We start from the raw sequence: 12,979 nt of genomic DNA, 5'->3' as shown, positions 1-12,979 counted from the left end.
TATCTGCTCTTCTTGACCTTGGGCTGAGCTGATGAACACTTTCCAGAGAAACTGAGTCTATTAACTCTCTCTCTCCCAGTGCTTCTCCTCCTAGCTGTTCCCCATTTGGTATTTCCCAGCTTCTGCCTTCGGAACTATGTCCCTCTGCAAACCACTGTTCCAAACCTATACTGTCCTTCCGCTCCTGGGAAGAGTGAGGATCCTGATTACTAGCAGGGGGAAGGGCAGGCTCTCACCATTTCTCCTCAGTGCAGCCCTCTTCAGCACAGTCCCTAACAACACCCCACTCCTCTAGCCCCGATTCTGGCAAGCAGGAGGCAATGTTACATCAAGACACAATCCAGCCAGGCAAAAGCCCTCAAGATGGTGCAGAGGATCATTGCCCATGGAGAGCCCCAAGGGCCACACCCAGTCCCCGGAAGTGAGGTTCCCTCCCCTGTTTCCATATTACCACTGTAAGGAAGAATCTGCAGAAAGGATGTGGTCTTCCAACACAGCTGTAAAAGCAGCTGCCCCGTTCTCTTTTTTAAATAATAATTTTTTATTAGTTTTTTTACAAAAAACTTGACGTTAGTCCATTCACTTTCAATATCATAATTTCTTACATGTTGACCGGCCTTTTATTTTCTATTGTATTATAACTTACAGTACAGTCATTTATTTATTCACCTTCCCTTGCCTATTATCCAAATCCTGCTTGTGATTTCATTGGGCTGCAGCTTTTTCTCAGATAGTCCGAAAAGAAGCTCTACTCTCCGACAAAGTTCCCATCTTTTTGGTCTCTTACTTTTGCTGTCAGCTTTGCCATCTCTGCATAGTCCATTAACTTAAACACCCACTCTTCTTTCCACTTCTGCGCATATAGGATTCCGACTGCGGTAGTAGCTTACACAAACAACTTAACCATCTCTTTAGGAACCTCTGCCCCTATCATCCCTGGGGGGGGGGGGAATGCTTCAGGCCTCTTGGAAATAGCTATTTTAAACATCTTTTTAAATTCATTACGTATGGCCTGCCCAGTTCTTAGCTGTGAGCAATAGTTTCTTTCTGTGAATAAGGCCACCTTATGAAACTTGTCTCCCATGTCGTGGAAGCTAGAAATAAGCAAAATGTCCATAACACTAGGGGATAAGCCAAGGTCCCAGAAATCTCTGCATTGTAAGATGTCCTCCTTATTGGCCCTCCTTGGTTCTGCGTTGGGCCACTGTTGCATAAGTACACGACTCAGGGATCCCGTCAGCATCGGGTGCTGGTTTGGTTTTCAATGAACTGTGGCTCAGTACAGCATAGGATACTCCATCAGGGTCTTCTTCAGGCTCAGACTGCAATGGCTATGGAGGGGAAAAGAAGGAGATGTAGCCTGCAGTCCTGCCATTCGGTCTGCTAGAATTACATATAGTGGAAACAAAGAAGGAATGGAGAAACTGCTGCTCTCCAGATCTTACCGGATTACAACTCCCATCATCCATGGCCTCTGGCTATGGCTGATGGGGGATGTAGTCCAACAACATCTGACACAGGTCCTCCATCCCTGGTCCAGAGAAATTCCAGGAATTTGGAAGAGCCAGTTCAAAAAATGGGCATACCTGGAGATGTGCACAGACCATACGGAGGAAGGTACCTGGCCCTCTACCCCACCCCAAATCAAATCAGCCCTGCCATCGCCTGTTACTTGGAAAGGTAGTGGCTGTTGCATCGAATTTGAGTCCTCCTCCCCCGGTTGGAATGTCAGGGCTGTAAAATGTTGGCAGGACATTCACAGTCATAAAAGTTTTTGTTCATTGGAATATTTCTTACTATGTTTGCTGGCTGAGTTCTTTCATTGGCCACAGAACCTGTAGAGCAGAGATACACACTGTGAGATTTTTCACCCTGTAGGTTTCTGAGTAAAGTTTTGGATGGTGTTTTTCTGTCCCCACTGGCCCATATACAGCGGTACCTTGGTTGTCAAACTTAATCCATTCTGGGAGTTCGTTCAACTCCCAGCACCGTTCAGAAACCAAGGTGTGGCTTCTCATTGGCTGCACTGCTGGTTTACATGCAAAACAACAGTGAAAGGACGCCACAAGAGGTAAACAACAAAAACATGAAACAAGCCTGAAAAATCTTCAAATAAAGAGATGGGAGTGGTGGAATAACTCCATGGTGGTAACGGCATTGTGTGACTCACAAGTGAGGAAGTAGCAGCAGCACCACTAATGTGGAATGGATCGTAGCTGAAATGGATGGTCAACTATCCCTTGAACAATTATATCCACCATGTGAATTTATAACTACTGTACAGTGGTAACTTGGTTCCCAAATGCCTTGATACTCAAACAACTTGGAACCCAAACACTGCAAACCTGGAAGTAAGTGTTCCGGTTTGTGAACTTTTTTCGGAAGTCGAACGTGCTCCGTTTTGAGTGCCACACTTCCATTTTGAGTGTTACGCTTCCGTTTTGAGTGTTACACTGAGGTCTGTCTGTTTTTGCTATTTATTTTGCATTTTTGTGGCTCTTTTTTGTGACCGTGTGGAACCCAGTTTCAGCTATTGATTGATTGATTGATTGATTGATTGTGTGACTGCAGTACATTGTTTATTGCTCTCATTTTATGGATCAATGGTCTCGTTAGATACTAAAATTCATGTTGAATTGCTCTTTTAGGGGTAGTTTTTAAAAATCTGGAATGGATTAATCCATTTTGCATTACTCTCTATGGGAAAGCATGCCTTGGTTTTGGAACGGACTTCCAGAACGGATTAAGTTTGAGAACCAAGGTACCACTGTATTCTGTTAGATCACTGTATTAACTTGTGAGTATTTTAACTGATGAATTGATTTCTACTGGCACATGGTGTGCATGCTGCTGGCTTTGTGCTATTATTTATCACATATATATTGCATAGATAAATAAATACACTTTTTTTTTTTTTGCTTTGCTCAGGCCCAGCACCAGCTTTAGAGATTTCACCAGGCACTGCCCCAATACCATCAAGTCTGCCTGTCCAGCCATATGAACTTCAACCCTATTTTGTTTTTAAAAGAAGAGCGTTCTCTCTCTGAGATTGCAACCTGTCTTGACACCTGGGGCTTTAATCTTCTCGTGTGGAACTTGAAGTGGTACAGCTCCCACAAAGTGAGCATTTACAAACTCGGTTATGCATGCCTTCATCTCAGCCATTGCAGAACAACTGACCCAGAAGCTTACTCACCCTTTTTCCTTTTCCTGGACAATACAAAAGCAAGGGTCAGCAGGAAGAGGACTGAAAGGAAGACACCGGCAGCAATGCCTGCCCACATGGCTATTGAATGTCCGGCTTTTGAATTCCCACCTGTAAAACCATGAAAAGGAGACCTAGAGTTAGAATACTGCCAATGCTCACCAAACCCCCCACAGGCAGTGCCCAGAAGCTCCCAAGAAAGACCCTTTTATCAGTTCATGGATCTTTCCATTCACCCAGCGTAACCATCTCCCAGTGCTGTGAATGTAGCACATCTTGATTCCAGTAAGGCTTTGGACAAAGTTCCCCATAATATTATTGTGAGATGCTGGTAAAATGTGGATAGAGGATGTTACTGTTGGGTGGATTTGTAGCTGGTTGACTGACCAAACCCAAAGAGTGCTCACCAATGGAAAAAACCACACTGAGAAGTGTGGTGCTGTAGGGTCCAGTCCAGGGCCCAGTGTTGTTCAATATCTTTATAAAGACTCGTGGACTGTCTGGATGCAGAGGAGAGGTGGGGGGCACCAGCACTCCCCCAGGGAGCCCCCATGAGAAGATGGCTCAGAGCGAGGGGACTGGTGGTGGGACAATGAGGAGTGGTCAGAGGGAGGAAGAGCAGACTGTGAGGAGGAAGGGTCATACCCAGGTGACAGGGTTTAGTGAGCAGGAAGAGTCTGGGGCAGAGGGCAGTTCAGAATTAGAGGCAGAAGAGGGAGTTGGAGAGGGGCCAGGAGACAGAGAGGCAGGATGCTGTAGAAGTCAGGGAATCCATCATTTACAAATGTTGAAATGATACCCAACTGTGAATTGAAGAGATACCTCCTTTTAAAACTAAAGAATGGTGGAGCCAGCACACTTTTCCAATTTCATTTACAATTGCAGCAAATTCAAACCTGTATTAGTGCAATCTGCGAAAGATGCATACAAAGATTAAGACAGGATCTTACCTGTTACTTTGATGTGTACTTCATCACTGTAGTTTGAGCATGCTTGGGTGTTCTTGAGCTTTAAGCAATAGCGACAGCGATAGATGCCCCCATCTGATTCTTTGGCATTGATAATGGGAAATAGAACTTCTCCTGATCCCATCATCTTGCTTTCATAAGTATTTGAAGAATTTTCTATGTGTAGAGTAAATTCTACTTCTTGCTGTTCTTTGGTCTTACAGTGGATGCTGGCATTTCCTTCCAGAGCAATCCCCTCACCTGGGCTCACTGAGATGGAAGGTTTGGGAGAAACTTATCCAGAGGGAGAAAGAGAAAAAGAAGGATGCTTAATCCTTTGATCTTACACAGTAGTCTGGCTTTCTAAAATGCTATTGGGGAGCATACAAAACCACGTGCAACTTAGAGTATGAATATTGATAGGCTGCATTGATGCCATTACTCAGGAGATTAGTTGGCAGAGAACACAGGTGGGATGAGAACCTCGTCAGGGAGGGCAAGCAGCACAGCAGAGATGCCCTGTGAGAGGGACAGATCCTATTGGGGTAGGATTGCTGTGGACCCTCCATTGTAGGCTTCAGGGTGTATAGTAACGTCCATTGCCTTGTCAGTTGACTAGGACCAGGGTGTGTGACAAATGGAGTACAGAGCAGGGGGTTGTACAGTGGTGCCCCGCAAGACGAATGCCTTGTAAGACGAAAAACTCGCTAGACGAAAGAGTTTTTTGTTTTTCGATGTGCTTCGCAAGACGAATTTCCCTATGGGCTTGCTTCGCAAGACGAAAACGTCTTGCAAGTTTGTTTCCTTTTTCGTAAAACCGTTAATACCCAGGGTGCATTGCTTGAAGAGGTGCAGTTGCGACTTGACTTCGAGGAGCAACTCATAGCACGCGGTGTGGTAGCCTTTTTTGAGGTTTTTGAAGACTTTGCTGATTTTTGAAGCTTTTCCAAAACTTCTTTTGCAGCCATTTGGTAAGTTAAATTTTTAAAATTTTGGGGGGGGGGTTTGGATTTTGGGTTGGGGTGTTTGGAATTCAAGGACTTGGTGTTGCGAAGGGGTTTGCAAGAATCTGGAAGCTTGTGTGGTTTTTTCTGCATTTTTGAGATTTTTTGTGACCATTGGGCCACTCTGCTGTTTTTTTTTTTTAAAAAAAAATCTGGGTTTGAATTTCTGTGTGGTGGCTGGCTGGGGGAACAGTTGAGGAGGGGTTTGCAAGAATCTGGGAGCTTGTGTGGGTTTTTTTTTTGAATTTTTATGATTTTTTGTGACCATTGGGCCATGTTGGTTTTTTTAAAAAAAAATAATTTCTGGGTTTGAATTTCTGTGTGGTGGCTGGCTGGGGGAACAGTTGAGGAGGGGTTTGCAAGAATCTGGGAGCTTGTGTGGTTTTTTTTTTGAATTTTTATGATTTTCTGTGACCATTGGGCCACTCTGCTGTTGTTTAAAAAAATTTCTGGATTTGGATTTCTGTGTGGTGGCTGGCTGGGGGAACAGTTGGGGAGGGGTTTGCAAGAATCTGGGAGCTTGTGTGGTTTTTTTTTTTTTTTGAATTTTTATGATTTTCTGTGACCATTGGGCCATGTTGTTTTTTTTAAAAAAAAATTCTGGATTTGATTCTGTGCGGTGGGTGGCTGGGGGAACAGTTGGGGAGGGGTTTGCAACAGTTGGGGAGGGGTTTGCAACAGTTGGGGAGGGGTTTGCAACAGTTGGGGAGGGGTTTGCAATTTCTGTGTGGTGGGTGGGTGCTGGGGGAACAGTTGAGGTTTTTGAAGACTTTGGTGATTTTTGAAGCTTTTCCAAAACTTCTTTTGCAGCCATTTGGTAAGTTAAACTTTTAAAACTTTTTTTGGGGTATTTGGATTTTGGGTTGGGTGTTTGGAATTCAAGGACTTGGTTCTGGGTTTGAATTTCTGTGTGGTGGGTGGCTGGGTGCTTTTGAATTTTTTGGATGTGAAGCACTGATTCTTTTTTTTTTTTTTTTTTGAGTTTGCGAAGGTAGGAGCTGTGCTGCCATGGGACCCAAGAAGACTGCTGCTGCAGAGGCCGGCGAGAGGAAGAAGGAGAAGGTGACGCTGGAAATGAAGAAGGAGATCATCCGGAAGCACGACGGTGGAATGCGTGTGACAGACCTCGCCAGGGAGTACAGGAGGAATCAATCGACCATCGGGACCATCCTGAAGATGAGGGAGAAGATCCTTGCGACTGATGCAGCCAAGGGAGTCACCAGGATCGTGAAGAACCACCCAGCTGTTCTGGAGGAGGTTGAGAAGTTGCTGCTCATCTGGTTAGAAGAGAAGCAACGTGCAGGGGACACAGTGACTGAGGCCATCATTTGTGAGAAGGCCAAGGCCTTGCACGCAGACCTCGTCCGGGAACAGCCAGGAACCTCAGGCGAGCCAGAAGTCTTCAAGGCAAGCAGAGGTTGGTTTGACCGGTTCAAGACAAGATCTGGAATCCACAGCGTGTTCAGGCATGGAGAGGCTGCCAGTTCTGATGTTCCTGCAGCTGAAGACTTTGCAGCGGAGTTCCTGGAGGCTGTGAAGACGGAGGGCTACGTTCCACAGCAGGTCTTCAACTGCGACGAGACCGGGCTGTTTTGGAAGAGGATGCCCAAAAGGACTTTCATCACACAGGAGGAGGCCAAGTTGCCTGGCCACAAGCCCATGAAGGACCGTCTGACCCTGCTCTTCTGTGCCAACTCAAGCGGCGACCTGAAGATCAAGCCCCTGCTGGTGTACCACTCGGAGAACCCACGAGGCTTCAAGAAACACAAGGTCAACAAGGAGCAGCTGAGTGTCATGTGGCGATCCAACAGTAAGGCTTGGGTCACACGTGTGCTGTTTGTGGACTGGGTCAATCTTGCTTTTGGCCCTGCTGTCAAAGAGTACCTGCTGGACAACGACCTGCCGCTGAAGGCTTTGCTTCTGATGGACAATGCTCCTGCTCATCCTAAAAGCCTTGAGTTGGACTTGTTGGAGGAGTTCAGCTATATCAGCATCATGTTCCTGTCGCCTAACACCACACCACTGCTCCAGCCGATGGATCAGCAGGTCATCGCCAATTTCAAAAAACTCTACACCAAGGAGCTTTTCAGGCGATGCTTCGAGGTGACTGATTGCACCACCATCACCCTGCGGGAATTCTGGAAGGACCACTTCGACATCGTCACCTGCTTGAAGATGATCACCACGGCCTGGAACGGGATCAGCCAGAGAAATTTGAATTGCACTTGGCGCAGCCTGTGGCCGGACTGTGTGGCACCAAGTGACTCTGATGCACCAGAGTCAACAGTGGTGCAGGACATTGTTGCCTTGGGGAGGACCATGGGCCTGGAGGTCACAGAAGAGGATGTCAGCGAGCTGGTGGAGGAGCACGACCACGAGCTGACCACCCAGGAGCTGGTCGAACTGCAGGCAGAGGCTGCGCAGGAGCAGGCCTCGCTGGAAGAGGAGGAAGCAACTGAGGAACGGCTGTCCTCCAAAGAACTGAGGGACATTTGCCTGAAGTGGAAGGATGTGCAGGCTTTTGCACAGCGGCACCACCCTGACAAGCATGTGGCACATGACCTTGCAAACACTTTTGATACGAGGGTCATGTCGCCTTTCAGGGAGGTGCTGAAAAGGCGGATGAAGCAGCAGACCATGGACAGGTTCTTTAGCAAGAAGCAAAGAGTGGAAGAGGAACCTTCTTCGAGTGGTCCCCCAGAGTCTTAGAAAATGTACTGTACACTTTGTTGATTTTTAAATGTTTTTCTGTCATGTTTAGAAACTTAATTTATTGTTCCTTCAATTTTTGAAATGCTCTTTACAGTATGTGTGACTTTAAAGAGCAGTTAATAAACTCTTGTTGTACCAAATTTGGCTTTGTTTGGACTTTTTTTGACCATAGGAACGCATTAATTGATTTTCAATGCATTCCTATGGGATTTCGTGCTTCGCAAGATGAAAAATTCGCTAGACGAAAAAACTCGCAGAATGAATTAATTTCGTCTTGCGAGGCACCACTGTATAGTGTGCTACACAATCTGCATTCCATTACGACTTTGGTTACAGAGAATGCATTTTAATCTGGAATAAAATACTAATAGTTAATTAGGGATAAAGAATCCCTTTTGACAGGTACATATTTCGATCACTGCAGTTACAGTTCAGTTATATAGTTCAATCAGTGCACTCCCCCCCCCATTTGATTGGCAGATGGAATAAACCCAACACCCATTTTAGCGTCATTTGTAAAACTGTTACACAAAGACTAAGCTAAGCTCTCACCTGTTATGTTGATGTAAAGTCTGTCACTTAGAAGCGAGCATGTGCGATCGAGGCAATACCTGCACTGATAAATTCCTCCGTGTTCTAGTTTGGCCTCAGAAATGAAAAAATCAAATGTATAAGCTGTAGATGTCTCAGATCGTACATACGCAACAGACTCTCCCTTGAAGAGCTCAAAAGTGGCTCCGTAATATTGACTCCCACATCGGATGTAGAAATTCCCTCCAAGAGCGACATTAGGACTGGGAATCACTGAAATTGAGGGCTTGGGATATTGTCCTGCTAAAGAAAGAGAATGGGAAGGTGGTTTGAAGGTGAAACATTTGCAAAAGCCTCCTTCTGCAGCTGGAGAATCAAATAGAGTGAGTTTGTACAAAAATTCAAACGCCAGTGCTGGATGAATCTGCTTTGACATTATCCAACAGAGCAGGCGTTATCAAGCTGTGGTCCCTGAGTGGCTGGCTGCCCATGAGCTTCATTTAGGGGGGTCTGTGGCCTGTCTGAGAAAAGAACACACACCTACAAATCTTGCGACATCTGGCACAGTGTATTACAACAGTAACAACAGGCATAAAATGAATTAAGTCATCCTCCAAGACTCTCACTAATTTTCATCTGATCCATGACCAGAGGAGGGGAGTTTGGGATCTGCTACAACGCAGCCCATATCCATCGGTTTGTGTAAATTTCTGATCAGCAAGGTTTTTTGTTTTAAAAAGCAGCTCTGTCATCACTCAGAGACGCAGTAGCTTGAGGAAAAGTCAAAGAGAACCAAGTCCAAAAGGTAGCAAGTACCTTCCTTGGAAATGTGGGATGTAGACATAGAGCAGTCAAGTCCAACATTCCTTGTTTCCTAGAATGGACACACAGAGGAAGGTGGCTCCAAAAAGGGAATACTTCCTGCAATACCTGTTGGGAGCCACTCCTGCTGGTTGTGACCAGGTAGATAGTTGTGACCCAAGTGAAGCAAAGGGCTGGGCACACAGCCATCTTCCTCTTTTGAATCTCTCTTTTGGATCTCTTTTGACCTACTCTTCATCCTGCTGTTCATATGCAGCCTCATCCGTAAGCATGTAGGCCACATGTTGTATGTCTGAAACTTTACTTCTCTTGTCTACATTTTCCTGCAAATGAAACAGAAATTGCAGCTAAAGCCTGCCTTCAGATTGCTACTGAATGTGAGTCAACATTATTCTTATTTTAATAAGATGGCTTTGTGTTGTTATTGTTTTAAGAGGGAAATAAAGGGGAAATGACCAGGAAGAAGCGTGTCTGTACAAAGGGAATCCTGGATTGCTGAAACCAGCCATCAACAAGCTTCACTAGGCAGAGGGCCTTCTCGGTAGTGGCGCCCGTCCTGTGGAACACCCTCCCATCAGATGTCAAGGAAATAGACAACTATCTGACTTTTAGAAGACATCTGAAAGCAGTCGTATTTAGGGAAGTTTTTAATGTCTGAAGTTTTATTTTGTCTTTAATATTCTCATGGAAGCCTCCTAGAGTGTCTGGGGATAATAATAATAATAATAATAATAATAATAATAATAATAATAATAGCATTCCTTGCAGTAAATAATAATGATAGTTGTTGTTGTTTACTGCAAGGAATGTGATCTGCTCTATGCTCACTAGCATGAGCGAGGAAGGAGCATATCTAATAAATTTATCCTCTCCTACCTTCCTTAACATTCCTACAGAAACTTCAGAGTGACACATGGACAGCTGAGATGGACACAGGTTGTCTAAAGACGAAGGAGAGTGGGGCACTTGCACCTGTCACCCTTGCACAGGGAAAGTGTGGGAGCTACCACTTATCATTCAGCAGTAGTGAGAAAAGCAAGCTTGATTGTGGGAGGCCCTGGCATTGAACTCCCATTCTGCCCTATGCCTCTCTCCCACTCTTGGGATTCTTTCGTTGACCCAAACTCACCTCTAGCCATTTGCCACTGCCTGGTCAGCCAACACCCTGGAAAGGAGAGGATTATGTTAGAGGCAAGACATCTGGGCAAAAGGATCTGAAGCTGGGCCTCTGAGCTCCCCACAGCGCCTTGGACACGTGCTCTGCCCCCATCATCTTGCAAGGTGGGATACTAACCAAGAAAAAGGATGCTGGAAGACAGCCTCATGGCGTGGATTCTGCCGCTAGCAGGGCGTCCTGTTTGCTCCTATCTTTGCTGTGTCCTGAATGACGGTCTTGGTTGGCAGCTGTTGCTGCTGAAATCCGGCAACGTTCTGTTACACAGCGGATCCTCAGCAAAAATCGCTTCTCTCTGATTTGATATTCTGATCATAGTCCCCTCCCTAGACTGCCTGATTAACCACATCTCCTATTATGTCACAACTGTGGGTTGCACAATGGAAGGAACGGAAGTGAACAGATGAAACTTCTGCATTTTTTGGAAAAACGGTTTAGCATAGATTGTATGCCCTGTGCTTTTTTATAGCTGTTGTCCTGAGACAAAGGCAGTGGTGTAGCATGGGGGGGGGGCAGAGGGGTGATTGCGCCAGGCACAAAATTGTATGGGGCACAAAATTTCAACACCCACTGCTGCCTTGATGCAGTCGTGTATTTCCGTCGCGACACCTATATCAGACACCTCTTAGCTGACAAAGAGCCCGAAATTAACAGGTCCGTGGCAAAGTACTGTTACATTGCAACAAGAATAAGACGAGCAATGATGTGAACAACATAGTTCAAATTGTAAACATCGAAGGAACGATAATAAACAGTAGCGACACCTGAATTGAATTTTTAAAACTTTAAAAGTCGAAACCTGGTCATAAATATAAGCACCAATTCTGTGAATTGGCCATATTTCTACTGTTATTTGTAGCACAATACTACTTTTAATGTCATATTTTTATAAATTGCTTCCTGGTCACTGACCGTATTAAAGATTTTTTTTTTTTTAATATTTCCGTCGCTGGGCTCTGTTGAAAATAGCTTCTGCATCCAAACCAGGAAGTGACCTCTCCAGACAATGGAAAAAGTCTTTTCTTATCTCTGCAGCTGCAATCTCCCGGGTGACATGGACGGTGTTAAGCAGTTGAATGCGCATGTGTCCTCTGTCCGTTTCTCTCCCATCCACCCCCCTCTGTACAGCTCTGGGCGCAAGCAACCCATGCTATGTCACTGGACAGAGGGATTCCCAGCGGTATTGTGAGGGTGAAAGGAATCTAGTACTGCCAGTCACATGTCATTGCAAAGTCAAGTCCTGGGCAGCCCACTGGGACTTGACAATTTGCCTCTGTTCAGCTTTTAGGTGTGGGATATTTACAATGCAGTCAAACCAACGATTCATGTTTGATAGATGGGCCCATGATGGGAGCTGAAGCTCACAGAGTTTACCTGTAAGTTTGCTAGAGAGGACTTTGCGAGTGGCGATCCCACTGTGCCCTGAGAGGGAGAGGGTGTGGCCCTATATATTCTCCTTACCTGGGCACTTTCTCCTTTGCCTCTCTTCACTCTTACTCTTCATCTCATCTCCAAGCCAGAAATGAGAACTGCTAAATCTGAGCTGTAGCTCAAACTCCATCTTAAGCTAGACTAAAACATGTCTGGGTAACTGAATTACCATTTTAAGTCCGCCTGAACAAAACTCCTGTATCTCTTATTCTGCAACAGATACTCTGAGTGAGTAAATGTTGCTTTTACCTTTTGCAAGACTGTTTGTGTGATTATTGTTTTAAGGGAGAGAAAAGGGGGAAACAGCAGGATAATCCAGAAGCAACCTGCATTACTTAAACTAAAAGGCTAAAACTAGCCTAGCTAAGCTTCCCTTTTAAGCTGCAAAGGGATGTGCCTTGTTGAATTCACAACATGAGAAAAGAAGGATAATACCTAATAAACCTATCCTCTCCCAGCATCTATAGACATCCCTACATAAGGTAGCCCAAGTCCCATCTTCCCATGAAGCAAGCAGCCTCTACCCAACCACCCCCTGATTCTTGTCTGCTGTTTCTTGGAAGTGTGTTCTTCAGAGGCACAGTTCTCAGTAGAATACAGAACTGGTTGGGGTCAGGAAAGCTGGGGGAGATGTAGGGGTAGACATTTCAAACAGTAATGTGTGTGGGGGTATCATAGGGTTGCCATATTTTGAAGACCACAAAGGAGGAGACATTTGCCGACTTCTACTTTTAACTATGGATCGCTCCGATGACTCTCATTTTACATACGCATGAAAAAGAAGACACGTCTGGGGAAAAGAGGGCATACGGCAGCTCAGCCTTCTTCCTTGTGAAATCTAAATTGACTTCAACTTCCAGGTTGGCGCCTCCGGCAATGGCGGAGCTCCTCCGATCGGGAGGAACTTGCTCCGTGAAAAGCAGGGTCTGACCACCACGGCGAAGGCGGAGACCCATTGAAATCACAAGCGGGAGAAGCTTGTGAACCTGGGATTCGGCTGGCACCTTTTGCGCCTTCCCCTACTCGCGGGGAAACCCAGTTTCGGGGATCCGGAGCGATGTGGGGTGAGTGGTGCGGTGCTTCGAATTGACTGCTTCTTTCACGGAGTGAAGCCGCATTGCTGTTGTCGGAGAGCGCTGACTTTTTCATGTGG

At 45.6% G+C, this 12,979-nt stretch overlaps 1 protein-coding gene across 5 annotated transcripts in view; it reads right to left on the bottom strand.

Moving 5' to 3' along the window:
• Nucleotides 1-12,979, bottom strand: part of LOC310746476 (immunoglobulin superfamily member 1-like) — a 52,251-nt gene that overhangs the window by 14,820 nt on the left and 24,452 nt on the right. For 4 of the 5 annotated variants that reach the window (XM_083580225.1, XM_083580229.1, XM_083580228.1 and 1 more), the window contains 4 exons: nucleotides 8,421-8,699; nucleotides 4,156-4,446; nucleotides 3,197-3,316; nucleotides 1,798-1,835 (listed from right to left, as the gene is read on the bottom strand). In XM_083580225.1, the coding sequence (XP_083436351.1) occupies nucleotides 1,798-1,835; nucleotides 3,197-3,316; nucleotides 4,156-4,446; nucleotides 8,421-8,699 (728 nt within the window). Of the gene's footprint in view, nucleotides 1-522; nucleotides 1,332-1,797; nucleotides 1,836-3,196; nucleotides 3,317-4,155; nucleotides 4,447-8,420; nucleotides 8,700-12,979 lie in introns of those variants that run through there. The other variant, XM_083580226.1, reaches the window with a different exon arrangement.

This window comes from Podarcis filfolensis (genome assembly GCF_964270895.1).
Source record: "Podarcis filfolensis genome assembly, chromosome: 13".
Lineage (NCBI taxonomy): Eukaryota > Metazoa > Chordata > Lepidosauria > Squamata > Lacertidae > Podarcis > Podarcis filfolensis.
This window is presented reverse-complemented; position numbering and strand designations above follow the sequence as displayed.